Genomic DNA, 17,388 nt, shown 5'->3' with positions numbered 1-17,388 from the left:
AACGCGAAATCGATTATTTTGTGTAATGGACGTGCGCTGGAAACATCCTTGGACGTCGATCGTCTGCGGTCCTACGGGATGCGGGAAAACAATTTTCGTGAAAACATTTCTTCGACATTTATCCCGCATGTCCGATGTCCGATTCGAGAGAATTTTATTTTATTACGCCGAGTGGCAAGATGCGTATCAGTGCTTACATTGCGACACGGGAGAGAGAGAAGAAGAGAAAAGCGAGAGCAAATATAGCGATAATGTTTTAATAAAATCGAGGAAAAACATAATCGAATTTCGCGAAGGGTTACCGCGTCCGGAGGATTATTCTAACGATGCGCTTTCTCCGAAATTGGTGATAATCGACGATCTTATGAGGGAATCGTCTTCGTGCGACGCTATCGTGGATCTATTTACGAAAGGAAGTCATCATAAGAATCTCAGCGTTATACTCATTTCGCAAAATCTTTTCCATCAGGGACGTGGACAGCGCGACATATCTCTCAACGCGAATTATATAGTAGTTTTCAAAAATCCGCGCGATCGTGCGCAAATTCGTCATTTAGCGCGTCAGGTATATCCCGACGATCCAAAATTTATGGAAGAAGCGTACTACGACGCTACCTCGAAGCCGCATGGATATTTATTGCTCGATTTGAAACAATCGACTCCAGACGAATACCGATTTCGCACGTGTATCTTTCCGGAGGATACTCTACATTACGTCTACATACCACGTAGAGAAAAGAGGAGGGAAGGGAGGGAGAGACGAGAGAGAGAGAGAGAGAGAGAGAGAGAGAGAGAGAGGAAGGTAGAGGGAGAGAAATGTAGAAAGAGAGGAAGGTAGAGAGAACATGAGATGAGCAACAAATTTTTTTAGATGAACGTAGAAAATAGCAATCTTAGTGAATAATTGTGTGTGAAATCATATATTAACTAATTAGGTACATTACAATTATTTTCTATAGGTAATGCCAGATACTGAGATGATACATTTATTTGTGGTGCAAATTCAACACGAATCACTTCATTTCGATACAAAATATAATACATCACTTTATGATACATCGCTAAGTTCTTTTGAAAGTCCCCTTTACATTAGAGGTATGGTAATATAATTAAGAATTGATTATGCATAAATTTTTGAATATAAATACTTAAAAAGATACACAAAATAACTGACAAAAAATTTAATTTTATAATACAGGGCATTATACAGGCTGTCTGATTCTTTTTACAGTCTCGAAGTGAGAAGGTAGATTGGTATAAATTAAAAAAGAAGGTCCTTTACTGTTTTACGGTATTTGCAATAATTAACGAAAAATTAATTAAAAAAGACCAGCCAATGCGCGTGGCTAGAAGTCCGCGACGGCGAAGGCGGTCTCACTGTAACATAATGGCGGCGCGCGGCAAAGCGGAGATTGGGAAGGGGAGGCGCGATGAGTGTGTTGGCGCGCGGCGAAGAGGTCAGTGAGCAGGTAGACGGATTCTCCGAAACATGATGGCGACGCGCGCTTCTAGCCACGCGCATTGGCCGATCTTTTTTAATTATTATCTCGAATTTTACGTGGTGCATTTTAAAATAGTATATGACTTTCTAGTTCGATTTAACGAGATCTACTTATGTTTTTTTTTCCTAAGAGATTGCAGACACCCTGAATATATATATTTATATTTATATGATAATCTTTCTGAATATATTTAATTATATGTATAAATATAATTGTTAACTGTTATCTTATTTATATTCTGTTATAAATTATGTGATTGTAGCATCCAGTGTATTGCGTATGTTACAAAACATGATTACTGAAGAGATATTTTGGGAAAGTATCCGTATATATGTACAGGGCAAGTAAGTAATATTCTGTACAACTATAATTTACAAATATAATTTACAACTATAATTACTATAGAAAACTAAACATGATGAATGATTGATTATAGATCATAGATTTCATAAAAGCTCCAAATCTTACGGTTATTTTTATTTAAACGTACATTGTCTCTTTCATACTTTATTATCTAACGATATACAATTCTTTTTACCTTTTTACCAATGTTATTAAATATTCAAGATATACTTTCCATTTACGCACATACTTTTAAAAATAATTTAGTTCTGCCATTTACACATGTTTTTTCAAAATTGTTAAGTTTTGTCATATATTCCTAATTAAATTATAATTTAAATAAATTAAAACATCTCAAATATTTATTAAAACTATACATTATGCTCTATTATTTTTATAATATAATTAATTAATTAGTGACCTATAATACAAAAAATGTTACTTTTGTCCCTGGTCTCCCCTATATATACATATACCATATATATATATATATATATATATATATATATATATATATATATATATAGTAAATTTCGTTCGTTCTGTTTTAACAATCCTTATAATACTTTTCGTTTGTATTTTATAACATTAAATTTTCCACTAACTTTGAATTTAGCGATCCGTCTCCAGATTATTTTCATGAAGTTGTGAAGAACCTTATGCTCTCTAAAACAAATATGACCTCTGAAACAGCAAATGATTTGTTTGAAATTATTTCATTTACTATGAAACAGCTAATGAATTATTGGATAAATTACAAATATTGTCCTATAGTGGAAGTAATACGAGTTTATGATGATCCTATATTATCGATAAAAATGCGGATAGTAAATTTTGATGCACATACATCGCTGAATGACTACTTACTCGTACCTGTAACATATACTACACAGACATATCACAATTTTACTTATACAAGTAATATATTCTTGAATCGGTATTTTGAAACGAAATTTAATTTTAAAGAGAAAGGTTGGATATTATTCAACATACAACAAACTGGTAAATATACAACAAATTTATTACACTTTACACTATTTATCGTACATATTGGAAATTTTATATTATTTTATTGATTATGTAAGCTTCTATATTATTTATTAAAAGATCTTTCACTCGTCACATATTCAAAATAATTTACTGAAAAATAATAAATATTTTGCGATATTTTTAATAACACAGGCCTGCGAAATTTGAGCTTCTGTAAGTTACAAAAAGCAGAGTAGGTGAATCTGATGGATTTTGTGACGCTGAAAACAAATCTGGCCGCAGAATTTCCCCAGTACGTCAAGTTTTTGAGTAATTTGTAGTTGAATGGCCCAAAAATCGTGCGGCGGTAATCGAAAGTGGATTTGAAAGATGAAAGTGAGTATTATACGATGCCATTGACAGAAATACTTCAAAAAATTTGGTTTCCTCACAATAAATTTACGAAATAGCGATTTTTGGATTATTCAACCACAAATTATTCAAAAACCTAACGTGCTGAGGAAATTCTGTGGCCAGATTCGTTTTCAGCGTCACAAAATCTATTAGATTCACCTACTCTGCTTTTTGTAACTGAATCTCGCAGACCTGTGTAATTAAAATAAATACAGCTTCTTACGCAATATTGATTAACAAAGTTATTAATTTTTACAAATGTCTAGTAAATTTAATATCTTCCGTGTTAAATTTAATTGTAATGTAATTTTACAATTTCATAATATGTCTACAATGCATTTGAAATATTCAATAAAATTGTGTTTTTTATTTTGATACATTATTATTGGGCATGGTTATTTTATTAAATATTTAACTGAAACTTTCTTTTCATTTTGTTAAATAGCTTTTTTAAAATGCACAATAAAATTCTTGGTAAATATTTATTTTAGGTTACACAGATCGAAAAATTTTTATTTTCACATATGTGTAGAGGATACATTCCTAAGTAATACACCAGTAGATATGGGCCACTATGGTGCGTCAAAACAAACCCCCACCACTCGGCCCCTGGCGCCGTGGGCGTGGCCAGGTGAAGTGGAGGGAGGCGTTCTGATTGGTGGAAACAATGCCCCACCTCCCGAAGTCTCGATTTTGATTGGCTTGCACCATAGTGGCCCAGAGTTTGATTGGCTTGCACCATAGTGGTCCAGAGTTTGATTGGCTCGCACCATAGTGGCCCAGAGCTGCGATTGGTCGACGCCGGCTGTGTCGCCGATTTATCAAATTTTTATTTCCCTACCTCCGCGGTACTGGACTCGAAGAAGCAATCCACTCCAGCCCTGGCCCACCTGTATAGGGTTCCGAGTCAAATTCCCGTTACCTAGCCCTTAGTCGCTCTCGCTACGTCTTGGCAGAACGAACCTCCCCACCTACCGACTTTCGGAGGGTAGCCGGCGGTATATGTCTCGAGGAAACAATCCTTACCTCCCCACTCCGTCTCGGGGCCCGCTATGGAATATCGAAACAAGCCCCCTCCGCTCGAACGGTTCATGACGCACTTTATCGGAAAAAGAGACAAAGCATCTCAGTACGAAACAATAATTATTATAATTATTATAATTATTATAATTAGACTACATTGCACTACAGAGGTAAAAAGATGAACATGCGGATGATTGAACGCGAGGCGGGGATGTTATAAAGGAAGAAGGGAAAAGTTAAAAGCATTAAACACGAATTAAGATAAAAAATTTTCACATTTATTAATATACCCGCATACAATTCGTAGTACTTCGCAAAAATTTTTTTTATATCTTCTTACAATTAAACACGCTATTAATTAACATTATATTTTTCATGTTTTTTTTCGCGAAGAAAAATTTTATGAAATAATTCTACGATTAAATGATCGTTATATTTGCAATTTTCGGAAAAAAGACTAAGAAATCCATCGAGATCGTAACCGCTGCACATATAATATAAAAATACACAACTGTAGAGTCCGCAGGTTTGAGAGAAAAGCCCTTGTAGTTGTTCGGTATTCCATCGATAAATGTTGGAATTTCGCCGGAGACGTAGGAAAAAACCCGGATACAAGGGCGGTATTCCGTAGCTATCGAAGTATGTCCCTGTACCGTCTTCGTCGAGGAAGAAAGCGATCCAGTGTTCTCCAGGGCGATTATGATTGTCCGTATTAGCGACGATTTCCGTCGACCTCGTCCACGCCATCGGCAATCTGTCGGCAGGATAGACTCCCACATGTTTGACATCTAGCTGACGCAATGCTTGCAGAATTTCGCGAGAGTCCATTTGTTTGCAGCGAAGACGAGCGAACAAGCGGTATTATTTGAATAATTTCTTTTGGTGGCTTGTTTTCGGGTTGTACAGCTAACGGATTTTCTGTTTGCGCGGGGCGGTTAATAGCCGCACGTTCGATTTTTTGCAGATTTTTCTTCTCTATTTTATTATTTGATTGTGCTTTAATATTTTCATTTTCATCGTCGTCGTCGTCGTCGTCGCTTACTATCAAAATTTCGGGAGAACTGCAAGTCGTTCGAGTAATGCTGTCTCCGTCGCTGCTGAAATTATTTTGCGCAACAATCCAGCTTTTTAATTTGTAAGCGTTGCGTAATGCACAATGAAAGATTCCGAATTTTCGAAATCCGTGATGTCCGCACTCTTCTTCTACCGTCAGATTTTTGAATGCCGGTGAGATGCCTTCCAAATTATATATATTTCTAGAAAGTAGATTCCTCAAATAACTCGCTTTCTCGTTTCCTCTAACATAAATGTGACGCACGCATCTTGTAATTTGCCGCAGTTGCGATGTAAAATATTTCGGATTAGTTTCGCCATCGAACCATTCAATGCCGTGATGATTTCGCGTGAGCCAGTTGTTTTCTTGTCTTATTTTTTCAGGTAATTCGGCAAACGAATGCGTCGGTATCATAATCCAATGATCGACGATTGGAGCGTCAATCGCTACAATAGCAACCTCCTTAGGGATAAACTTTTTCTTCGCATCGCGGAAACCCTGAATATCGACGACTATATCCATCTTACGAAAAAAACTTATGTGATTCGACGCGAGGCTCTATGTAAAACAACGACGCCGAGCGTGTCTCCAACGAAACTGAATATTTTTCGAAACGTTGCTCACTGATGTCGGAGTTTTGAGCGAAGTAGAGGGGGAACAATTTTAAGCGTCTATAAAAAATTTACCCCGAAAAATCGACGATGACCTGACGAGACGAGTCGATTTCTATGACATTATCGAATTCGGCATAGATAATACAATTAATCGTCTCGGAAAGTGCTCTTACGAATCGCACTTCTAATCGTAAACTACCATGTTTGACGAGATTCCAATGTCCAGCGCAATCAGCGGATAGATCGGGAGTAAGATCAAAAGCGAATAAAGTATATCCTTTGAAATAGTCGTCTCTGCTTATAGAATTTCCCTCGTTCAAAAAATGAATACCTGTTCCCGAGAAAAGCGTTTGATAAGCTTCGATGTAAAGCGGTTCCTCCTCGGAGAAAGCTGGTTGCAAAGGCCTACTGGGGATTTGCGTGCCATCGACGTACAGCGAGAAGAAATTTATTCCGTAGTTCTTGAAATTAAACGGATTTAATTTTCTGTCACCGTTAAACGCTTTATTACTAACGAAACCGACTATTACTCGCTTCGGTAATTGACCGAGTATTACATTATCTAACGATTCACCCATAACGCCGCTATGAATCGTGAATGTTTTAACCTCGACTCTCGTGAGCGGATACTTGGCTGTAACTTTACTCATCATTCTAGCATGCGCGAGTAACAAACCCGAGCTTATTTTCGCCCTTCTAACGAGCAAGGTAGCGTCGAGAATGTGAATTTTCGATGTTCCGCTACTTTCCATGAGACAGAACGAATCTTTCGAACGAACGAATCTCAACCGTACTTCTACACCGTTAATTAAAAATTTGTCTTGATTGAAAACGTCGCAATGGAGATGTCCTACGAGATCTAACGCCTTTCCTCCGGAAATGTAACGAGCGCGTCTCGCGAGAGCGGGATTGCCGGGATTTGTTTCCAACAGATCGTCCATGTGTCCGGGTGCATCCATGTCCCATAGACAGGAAGTTAGATGGGAAGTTTTTGCGGGTGAAGAATAATTTAACAACGCCTCTATGTACGCTCGGTACGCGTAAGCGTTGTTTGGAGGCGACACGAGCTTTTGATTGAAATACACGTCGATTTGATTGAAGATAGAATGAAGCAAATGATTTACAGGGCCTACGGCTATTCTTTCGGCGCTTGTTCCTGAAGCCTGTCTCGCGGAATCGGCGCTTGTTTCTACACGTAGACGAAGACTCAGCATGGTGTGCGTGAGATCTAAATATTCTTCTCCGTGTCCGGGGATGACGAATTCTATCGGCGAGTCGTCCGAGAGAGAGGTCACGGGTTTGTAATGAATCCATTGCGAATTTTCGATGCTAGTTTGCGTAGGTGGTAGAGAGAAGAGATCTAGTTCGCTCTTTAAACACTCGCTCGAATGCGTGTGAAGAAAAGACATATTTCTTTATCGCAAATTGCTCGCTGTCGTCCGTCGCTCGCCACCGTCGTTAAATTAGAATGCTCCGAATATAACCGCTTAAGAAAATATATCGGATACGGTACGTTTTTTACCGATTTTACGTCGTTTCGCAGACGTCTTAAGTCTTTTTTTCACAAGCGTACGACTTTTCTTCTTCTTTTTATTTCTCTGCGCTTTTGTACTCGTTCTTTTTTTCCCAACCGCTTTGATTTTCTTACTCGTCCGTCGTCGCTTGCGAGCCGATGTTATTGCGGATCGTGCGATGTGATTATCAAGCCCGACAAAAGGGAACTGAGCTACATGCATTTTCGCATCAGACTTATATCCCGAACCCTTTATTAGACTACTTATTTTTTCTTTGGCTTTTCTCTTGAGTTTGTCTCGCGATTCTTCAAAACGGTGTTTGGCCGCTACCTTAAATGGCGTATTGTTTTCGACGTCTTCGATTACATTAACGCCAGCCCGTAAAGCTTCTTTTCCCACAGCTCGCGCGGCTTTACCTAAATATGGTAGTACGCGTCTGAATAATCCCCCGAGAAAACTGCCGATTCCGTGACCGCGCTGATAGGGCGATCCGACGAAAACTCGCGGGATTCCGCCGCCGCGACCGCCTCCGTTCTGTAATTCGTCGCGATATACCGAGTAATAGTCCATTAATAATAATAATAATAATGAACGGTCAAATGCGTTTTTCTCTTTCGCGGATTCCGTGTATTTTATAATATCTAATCGATACACCTAAAATGCAAAGTTACCGTCAACGTTCCGAATTCGAATGGTATGCTCTTCCCCAGCTGATCTCTTATATCTATTTCGATCGTACGGAAACTCGTTCGCCGCAGCGCGATGTATTGCGCGGGCGAAAAATGCTTTATCTGAGTGAATGCAAACGGATAATCGTTTCGTGCATCGTGCGCGACTATTCGAAGAAGAGGCGATTGTACATCGCCCGTAATATAAGGTTCGCAAATGTCGCAGTAGACGAAAAGTTGTCTGGAATACCTCGCAACAAACTAGCTGGTATGTCGGCTATTATATAGTCGTCACCCGTGAGTACAAAAGGAAATTTTGGAAAAGCAATGCTCGAAGAAGGAGGAATGTCAGGATTGTAGTAGATCGGTAGTAGATCGTTCGAACTTTCACAGCGTGAATCAAAACCGAGCATACGACAAAGCTTGTCGGAAAAATGCACATGATGTTCCATATCGCATTTCCTCTCTTTGCAGGAAAGTCTCATAACAACTTTACCACCAGCTTTTAATTCCCAAACGACATGGGCTTTTACGGGTTTGCACGCGTCATTCATTGTCTCTATAATATCGCGTACGCTCGAATAAACGCCTGGTGATACTTCGACATCCGCATGAGAAAACGCATCGATGCTCTTATTAATATCGATAAATTTTATTGTTCCTTCTCCAGGGCGTATATGTAAAAAGCTACACGGAAACTGGATCTCCGTGAGCGCTACTTCCCAACGACCGCTTAAGTCTATACGCTGAGGTAATTCGGTGGTGAAACACGTTGTTTTATTTTCCGGAAAGTAGCGCATGCTACTATTACTCGGGAGGATTATGTGAAATTCTTCCCCTCTCATTTTGATATTAAACTCGAGGCTGATATCCAAGAATCGAATTTAGAAGGATATCCCCGCCAACTAACTAGTAATTGTTTATTGTCGCCCCGTCCCTTGGTTTTTATCACGTGGTCTACGATAAATTCTCCCTCTCGTAAGTCTTTAATAACTTGCGTTAATTCCTGCTCGTAAAAAATCCCGTCTATAACCTCGCCCTGTAAATCGCTTAGTTCGTATACAGGAGGTCTTCTCCATTCGAGAACGCGATGAATTCGAAATATTTCTTCACTCCATCCCGCCTCGTATCCTTTCTCAAACGCTGCTTTTGCTCTACTAATGCGTACGAGCTCGCCCGCTCTGTATTTACACTTTTGTTTGCGCCCGCGATTTTTTCTTCCTTCAGCATCTTCGGCATTGATATTCCAACGTCGATTCATATTTTCTCGCGCGATACGCGCATTTTCCAACGTAACGATCGCTGGTTGCATTTTAATGCTAGAATGACGAGTATGATTGTAAGCGTGAACAATATCCTGCAAAATATCGATATAACGGCGAGTATTTTTATGTGTAAAATAGCGCCACATCCTCTCCTTAAGTGTTCTATTGAAACGTTCGACTATAGCTGCTTTGATATCGGGATTTCGCGCTACACGAAATCGGATGTTTTTTTCTTTTAAGAATTTTTGTACAGCGCTCGCGATAAATTCTTTACCTTTGTCGGTTTGTAGGTAAACGGGTAAACGTTTTTTGTTTCTCGAGAATATGTTTTGAAAGGCCTTTATCACGCACGCCGAAGTTTTATCGCGCAAAGGTTCTACCCAAGCAAATTTGCTAAGTACATCGATAACCACCAGTAGATAGGAATATCCGTCGTTATAACTCTTAAGATTACGAAGATCGATTAAATCAGCCTCCCATAAATCATCGATATTTGTCACGTTATAATGTAAACGCGGAAATTTTCGTCGTACTGGACGATGCAGCGTGTACGCGTCTTGCGATTTAAGCCAGTCGACAACCTCGTTACGCGAGAAATTCGGCTTAGCCGCTCGTGATAAATTGACTGTCGCTGAATAACCCGCGTAGTGCGAAGGATCGTAATATAATTTTTCGAGTTCCATCTTATTAGAATTTGCTCCAACCGAATAAACCTCTTGCTTTCTTCGTCGGGGAATTCTCGTCTTTACTTGCTAATGTTTTATCGGCCTCATCCTCATCCTCATCGGCAGATATAAATACCGTATCTCCTTCGGATACAACTGTCTCGTTTAACCTGCTGCGTGAACGACGAGTTTTCGGAGTGGAAGTAACAGCTGCTAATTCGCTGCTTTTAATACGACGAGCTATTTTGCCCGCGTGTAAAAAACTACGATTTCCTATGAGACTGGAGGGCGTGTTTATGTCCTGCAGTAATCGCGCAAACTGAACTCTTCCGATTGCTTTTACTGTTTTTCTCTCGCGTATCGCGTCATTTATGAGATCGCTAATATTCGAACCCGTTACAACCGCACCGTTTATAGTCACGAGTCCTTGTCTATCCCAACCGATCTTCGACGACGGGGCATCGAGTAAATATTTCAATAGCGTGTGAGCTTTGTAGCGATAAGTTTTCGGCACACTTTCGATTATATTTTTAATCATTTCCGCCGATTGATCGCGTTTTTTTCCGAAACTATTAGCGTCACCTCTTCCTCCATCTTCAACGCTACTAATTAAAGTACGCGTAAATTCTTCGGTATCGTCATCTTCCAAATACATGTCCTCGTCTTGCTCAGTTTTATCATCGGCGTCGCCGTTTAAAGCCCCACGCGAATCTTTGCGAAAACGCTTTTTTGCATCCCGAACAAAGTAAAGATAACGTTGAAGTACTTCTTTATACATTTTCCATCTTTCACCCTCGTCGGCGGGAGTCGAGAGATTGAGAATACGACACATCTCCGCATCGAGTCGCGATAAAGGGGTTCCCGGTGTCCGTACAGATTTATTATTATCATTTTCCGTATTATTAACATTTTCCGACTGTTGATTTTGCTGCTGCTGCTGCTGCATTCGTTGCATTTTTTCGAGATTTTCCGTAGAAATTAAAACCATTTTTTTAGCCTTTTCCATTTTTAATACTTTTCCAAATATTATTATTTTTCCTCACAAAGAATATAAAGAATTGTATTTCTTTTCACTCGCCGATAATCCGTGATAATAAAGCTCCGAGTATAGGACCGATAATATAGGGTAAAAATCCTCCGCGTTGTACCAATAGTTTTCTTTTAGTCTTCAAATTACCCCGCTTTGCCGCGATGCGCCGTAAAGTCGTTTTATGCTTGGACAAGCGCTTTTTTTCGCTAGATTCGAGCGGTACGTTACCTTCGAGCGTATTGAAAATACACTCCTGAATACACTTTACAAATTTATTGTCGGCATCGCGTAAGAACGCCGCTCTTTGATTTTTTTTCAAATAGCATAGAGTTTTTAAGAGACACAGGTTCCTCTCTCCGATGCAACGTTTTGCAGTCTTTATTGCGCTATTCGATAAATTTATCCTCGATGTCGCTGTCGATGATGTTTTGTTAGGGTCTGCTTTTTTCACCATTGCGTCGTAATCGCACAACTACAACTCGCGGCTGCGAATACCTTTCTTTTATACGCTTCCGGCTCTAATGACAGACTCCCCTTCTCTCTCAATCCCTCTTTTCCCCCTTCTCTCTCTCACCCTCTCTCAGACTCTTTTAAAATATAGAATAAATAATTAAAAAATAATATTAATAATAACAAAACTGTATACACAATATAACATTTAAGTTGAAAATTTTTAAAAATAAAGCATTATTCATAATATATTATATAACGGAATTATCTTATTACACAATTTCTATATTTATATATATATATATATATATATATATATGTAACTTTATAATAATTTCATATACAATATACATACAATCTGAACATGATTTATATAGAATATAATTTCCCTTTTATTTTATATGATAATTTGAAAATGTAATAATTGTAATTGACTTTTACAAATAGAAAAGATATAAAAATATTTTATATTGTGTGTGTATGTTGCAGATTTATTTGAAAAATTAGCATTTAAAAAAACTATATTCTTTGTAAATATAAAATCTTTATAATATTCTGAAAAAATTTGTAATATTCTAAAAAATTTATGCGTTCTGATAAAACTAAAATTATAAAGAGTTTTTGTAATATAGAATAGGTATAAAGATGTATATACCACATTGTATATTATATTGTATATATGTATTGTATATATATATATATATATATATATATTTTAATTATTATATTATTTGCGAGTGAAATGGTGTGAGTGAAATGGTGGCGAGTGAGCAGGTTTTGTCCTGAAGAATGTTTAAAATAACCTCATTGATGGTATAATATTCCAAAAATGTGACAATAGCCTTGTTGAACCAAGAGGATGACGACCAAAGCGGATTTTCATAATAAAAACATTCCTGTACTGCTTTATCTGCTACGAAGAGGGTTACTTGGACACTCTTTGCAATAGGATCTAAATTCTCATGGAAGATAATATCTGTTTCTCTAAAAATAAAAAAAATGTTTTATAGAATGCTTATACTATGTATATGTTGAAAGTAGTGTTTTCAAATTTATAACTAAATAATTCTGAATGAATTAACATATTAGATATATATTAATGTTTCATTTATAATATTTGCGCGTAGGAATATTCACTACGAAACAATACGATACTTGCTTCCAATATGTATAAAAAAAATTTATTAAATTTGGTCTATAAAAAATATGGAAACCTTAATATAACGTCTTATTTAATTTATATTTTTTTTACAATTTATAATATATATGATAATTAATATGATATATTATTATTTTTCATATAAGTATACAGTAAAGATAAGTAAACCTTTAGATATGTTTGTTTGATTCTCTTATATAATTTTATATATTTTCTAAAATATATTTAAATAATTAAATAATAATATAAATATTCTAAAAATAATATTCTAGAAATGAACAAAGAATATGTAGATAATATTTTAAATAGAATTATTATCATTTCTTTAATTCAAAAAAATATATTAATTTCTTTATATTTTATTCTTTTTATTATACAGGTTGTCAGGCAATTTTTGACCTTCACGAAGTAAGAAGGTAGATTGGCTCAAATTAAGAAAGAAGGTGCTATACTATTTTGCGATATTCGCAATAATTAACGAAAAATTAATTAAAGAAGATCGGCCAATGCGCGTGGCTAGAAGCACACGACGGCGAAGGCGGTCTGACTGTAACATAATGGCGGCGCTCGGCGAAGCGGTGATTGGGGAGGGGAGGAGCCTTCGCCACGCGCTGACACACTCATCGCTCCTCCCCTCCCCAATCACCGCTTCGCCGCGCGCCGCCATTATGTTACAGTCAGACCGCCTTCGCCGTCGTGTGCTTCTAGCCACGCGCGTTGGCCGATCTTCTTTAATTAATTTTATAGTATAGCAAAATAGTATAGTACCTTCCTTCTTAATTTGAGTCAATCTACCTTTTTACTTCGTGAAGGTCAAAAATTGCCTGACACCCTGTAAGTTACCTATAAATGATGAGATTCTCATTTATAATATCTTCGTCTTGAAAATCCATAAATGCAACATGATTTATTTCCCAAGTTTTATTCAGGCGTTTCAATTTATTAAACAAATACGGCGTGATATTTTTAGCAACTTTATGTACAAGTACGCAGTACGTTCTACACCCCGTATTAACCTTGATATTTTCATTTATATCAGACTGGAAGTGTATATTATTCAGAAATAGAAGATATTTAGGCATATCAAGCGTAGTTTCATAATGTATGATCATGTATTCATCACTTATTTTCACTTTTTGTATCGGCAAATGTGATAAAACTTCATGGCGAAATAATGGACTGGCGATAGATATCTTAAAAGGGACTGTTGAAGTTCCGAGAAAATGTGGAAACAGGTTTGAGGTTCCAATTGCATCAAAATACATCGCCAACCTATTATATATCGAAGTAAATTAAAGACTAATAAATTTTTGCCAATTATATAGAAATAAAAATTGAAACAAACAGAAGGTACGAATTGTAAGGAAAAAGAAAATATATATATACAGTGAAAAAAAATAATGTTAAATCAATAACATCAGTGTAATTGGAATTTAGTTTATTATTTCAATAATATTATTAATTAAATGAATACGCCATGTATTGAATTAATAAAATAAATTCTAATTACACTGATGTTGATTCAATATTATTTTTTTCTCAGTATATATAATATTTGTTTATACAATACTTTTTACTTCTTTGCTACTTGTATAATATTATACAGTAAATAAGATATTTTTGTAATATTTTGACATAACGTGAGTACAAAATGTTTATTGTAGAAGATACGAAATGAACAATTAATATTTTAATATCAAAAATATAATGTGCTTATATTCCATAAAACTGAAAAAATTTCAATGTTAAAAGAATACTATAATAGGAACTTAATTTTAATTCATTTAATAATCCAACTATTCAATGCATAATTTTATGTACGTTAAAGAAATTATATATTTTAGTGATGATTTATTAGATGAAGTACAAATATATATTTTTAATTATTAACGAATATTATAACAAAAATAGTGTGTTGCTTTTAAATTTCGAATTATAGGTTTCTTAAAATATTAGTAATGAATTTCCTAAAGTATAATATTATGAAAATAAACAGTATAAGAAGAGAGACGAAAAGAGATAGAAGAAAGAGTTGAATGTTAACATTTCAAATTTGAAATTAACAATTTTTATAAGAACGCCTTGTTAATCATATTATTCAGAGCTTGAAAATATTTCGAAATACGGTTAGAATATTTGAGTTTGCCGAATTGTTAACGACGAGATTGTAGGACATATTATTGAAAAAAATTATTTTACTTATTTTAATTAAATTAATTTTTTTGCAATTTATTGCAATAATTGTAATAATAATGGTAATAATAAATAGCAAAATTTACAAAACTCGTTACTAATATCTTAAAAACGTATAATTTTAAACGAAAATTTTTCAAATAGGTATCTATACAAATGTCTTTTTAGAAAATTTTTTGATCAGCAGAATGCAACATACCAAGATTTGACTAGATCTTTAACAAACGCGTTGAAATTGCTATATATTTAATATTTTAACAGTTACTTACCATTGTTCATTTCTGTCGTGAAAGATTCTTAAGTTTGTAATATTAGTTATGATATTGACAAATGTTAATTTCAAGGTGTAATTTCCTGATGGTAACTCATCGTTGAAAAGATACTCAACAATATTTCCATATATAGATTTATCTATTGACTTATAACCTGCTTCGTCAACTATCTTAGGTGGATCGTTAAACACTATTACCTCAGTTATATTTGTTTCCTTCGAAAACAAGTTAATGCGTCGCGTTGGTTTAGAAATCTCAATATTGATACTACATGTACCGAAAAAAGTATGATTTTCAATGTATGATGTAAGCATGATGTTATAATATTTTGATACTATGTGTGATTGAGGGAAGAAGTCAATCATATCATCATCGATAAAAATTCCTACGGCGATGATTGCTAAACCGCTACTTAATATTAGTTTCAGGAACATGATATTATACTTTTTATCTTAGATATCTGTAAAAATATTATTCTGTTAGAAAGAATAAACGGATAAATTAATCGTTGTCTTTATTATAGTTTAACGGAAAAAAGAAATTAAAATAAATATATAGAAGTACTGAATTTTTAATGACTTACTCTCTATATGAAGATATATCACAAATTATATAAATGTATGTTCCCTTATAATAATATTAACTTCAATAAATCGGTGTTTTATCCACTCTGTGTAACGTGGAGAAGTAATGTAGGGATACAGTTATGAGCTCTTACTGTTTCGAGAAACCTCCAAGGACTAACAACACTTGATACACGACCTTATAATAAATACGTATGTCATATAAACACACAATTTCTGAGATCGTTAATAGACATCTTAATCGTTATACATATAAAATCACACATATATATTCACATATATATATACAAAATTTGAAATATAAAATTTAAGAAATTTTTATTTCGGGCGAGCAAATCAAAGTTAATTTCTTTTTTTAAATAAGATTTTAAAAATTGTTTCTTTGCCGATTGTGTGTGTTCCTGTGTGCATATAGATACATTTCTGTAATACATATCCCAGGTAGCACACATAGTCTTATTGACGTCAATTTAAGGTCATATTTCGTCCAATACGTCATATGTCTTTTATATAACGTTTATTTGACGTTCTATTATGGACGAAATTATGACGTTATGAAAAAGACGTGAATTAGACGTCCTTTTAAAGCTAAATTTAGTATATTACAATTTTATTTTCATTTTTTAACAATTTTTTTTAACTACAATCGCTTGGACAACAACTAACAGCTCTGTTCTTTTTAGCTGAACTGATCGCACTAGTTAAGAATTTATCTTTTTTCACCACATTGGAAGGAAAAAGAAACTTTGAACTAATGCAGCCAGTTAAACTAAAAAGATCTTTAGACACGAACGCACGCACGCACGCGCGCACCACACACACATGCGAGTCAGGAGAAATATTATAAAAATACATATTACAGAAATAAAACAGAAATATCAATGACCGGTCTTTTAAAAATTGAAACTCGCGTAAATATTTTATTGTGAATTAAGAGAAAAAAAGATATAGAAAAAAATAGAATATTATTTTCGGACATGCTTAATTCGATTTGAATCTAGGGATTAGCCTATCTAATGACACAGTTCAATTTGTAATTTTTACATTGGGATAGTGGATTGTAGGCAATTTTTATACATGCATAATCTTTATTTTAAAAATTTATTGTAAAAGCGATGCATGTGAATGTTTGGAAATCGATTTTCATATTCATATTTGTTTGAACTTTGTTTAGGAGGAAACAATTAGAAGCAATAATTGGCAATGTATTAAAAATCGAATATGGAGATATACGTATATTTTGATGTATTACATTTATAATTTTATACAGTGTTATATAAGGCGTGTACTTCCGAAAAGCCCATACCTTCGAATTTTTTGAAATTACGTATACTTACGTATTTTGACGTGCTGATTACTAATATGATAGTGAAAATTGGCGCAACTTTCATTTTTATGGTAAAAACCATAAAAAATCGTCAAAAATTGACGTTTTTTGGGTTTATTTTATCAAATACTGGAAAATTCAAAAGTATTTTATATAAAATATCGAAAATGTATGTAACAGATAAGTAATATATATAATATGTCGTAAACATTATTTTTTCTTTTATTTTAAGCATAATTTACAATGACATCCAATGCAAAATGTTCTCTTGCGATCTATTTATAATCATTATTTAAATGATTGAGTTCGCTGCGCTTAGAATGAGAAAAGGCAACAATGGGCG

At 35.0% G+C, this 17,388-nt stretch overlaps 3 protein-coding genes and 1 long non-coding RNA gene across 4 annotated transcripts; 1 reads left to right on the top strand and 3 right to left on the bottom strand.

Annotated features, from left to right (window-relative positions):
* The first annotated feature begins 1,044 nt into the window (after positions 1–1,044).
* LOC145972010 (uncharacterized) lies at positions 1,045–2,505 on the top strand. Its single transcript, XR_014439019.1, has 3 exons — positions 1,045–1,095; positions 1,765–1,846; positions 2,461–2,505. It is a non-coding gene; the product is annotated as an uncharacterized LOC145972010 (long non-coding RNA).
* A 3,481-nt stretch (positions 2,506–5,986) lies between these two features.
* LOC145971840 (uncharacterized protein F54H12.2-like) lies at positions 5,987–7,327 on the bottom strand. Its single transcript, XM_083099899.1, has 2 exons — positions 6,430–7,327; positions 5,987–6,249 (listed from the first exon to the last, which is right to left on the bottom strand). Exons 1-2 carry the CDS (start codon positions 7,325–7,327, stop codon positions 5,987–5,989), a joined length of 1,161 nt encoding a protein of 386 aa, XP_082956025.1.
* A 1,614-nt stretch (positions 7,328–8,941) lies between these two features.
* LOC145971838 (uncharacterized) lies at positions 8,942–10,048 on the bottom strand. The gene is made up of 2 exons (XM_083099897.1): positions 9,640–10,048; positions 8,942–9,573 (listed from the first exon to the last, which is right to left on the bottom strand). Exons 1-2 carry the CDS (start codon positions 10,046–10,048, stop codon positions 8,942–8,944), a joined length of 1,041 nt encoding a protein of 346 aa, XP_082956023.1.
* Positions 10,049–12,232: 2,184 nt separating this feature from the next.
* Positions 12,233–15,369, bottom strand: LOC145971837 (uncharacterized). The gene is made up of 3 exons (XM_083099896.1): positions 15,132–15,369; positions 13,513–13,941; positions 12,233–12,494 (listed from the first exon to the last, which is right to left on the bottom strand). Exons 2-3 carry the CDS (start codon positions 13,932–13,934, stop codon positions 12,233–12,235), a joined length of 684 nt encoding a protein of 227 aa, XP_082956022.1. The 5' UTR covers positions 13,935–13,941; positions 15,132–15,369.
* Positions 15,370–17,388: the final 2,019 nt, after the last annotated feature.

This window comes from Camponotus vicinus, unplaced genomic scaffold, assembly GCF_025532165.1.
Source record: "Camponotus vicinus isolate PSW18456_S1 unplaced genomic scaffold, iyCamVici1.0 SCAF_5, whole genome shotgun sequence".
Classification (NCBI taxonomy): Eukaryota; Metazoa; Arthropoda; class Insecta; order Hymenoptera; family Formicidae; genus Camponotus; species Camponotus vicinus.
This window is presented reverse-complemented; position numbering and strand designations above follow the sequence as displayed.

What these genes read in the sequence shown, in the direction of transcription:
- LOC145971840 (XM_083099899.1), bottom strand. Translation starts at nt 7,327, where the DNA reads ATGTCTTTTCTTCACACGCATTCGAGCGAGTGTTTAAAGAGCGAACTA. An exon ending in AGTAATAGTCGGTTTCGTTA is followed by an intron (nt 6,250 to 6,429) that starts GTAATAAAGCGT and finishes TCTCGGGAACAG; the next exon opens with GTATTCATTTTTTGAACGAG.
- LOC145971838 (XM_083099897.1), bottom strand. Translation starts at nt 10,048, where the DNA reads ATGGAACTCGAAAAATTATATTACGATCCTTCGCACTACGCGGGTTAT. An exon ending in TTACCTACAAACCGACAAAG is followed by an intron (nt 9,574 to 9,639) that starts GTAAAGAATTTA and finishes GATTTCGTGTAG; the next exon opens with CGCGAAATCCCGATATCAAA.
- LOC145971837 (XM_083099896.1), bottom strand. Translation starts at nt 13,934, where the DNA reads ATGTATTTTGATGCAATTGGAACCTCAAACCTGTTTCCACATTTTCTC. An exon ending in GAGAATCTCATCATTTATAG is followed by an intron (nt 12,495 to 13,512) that starts GTAACTTACAGG and finishes TTTTATTTTTAG; the next exon opens with AGAAACAGATATTATCTTCC.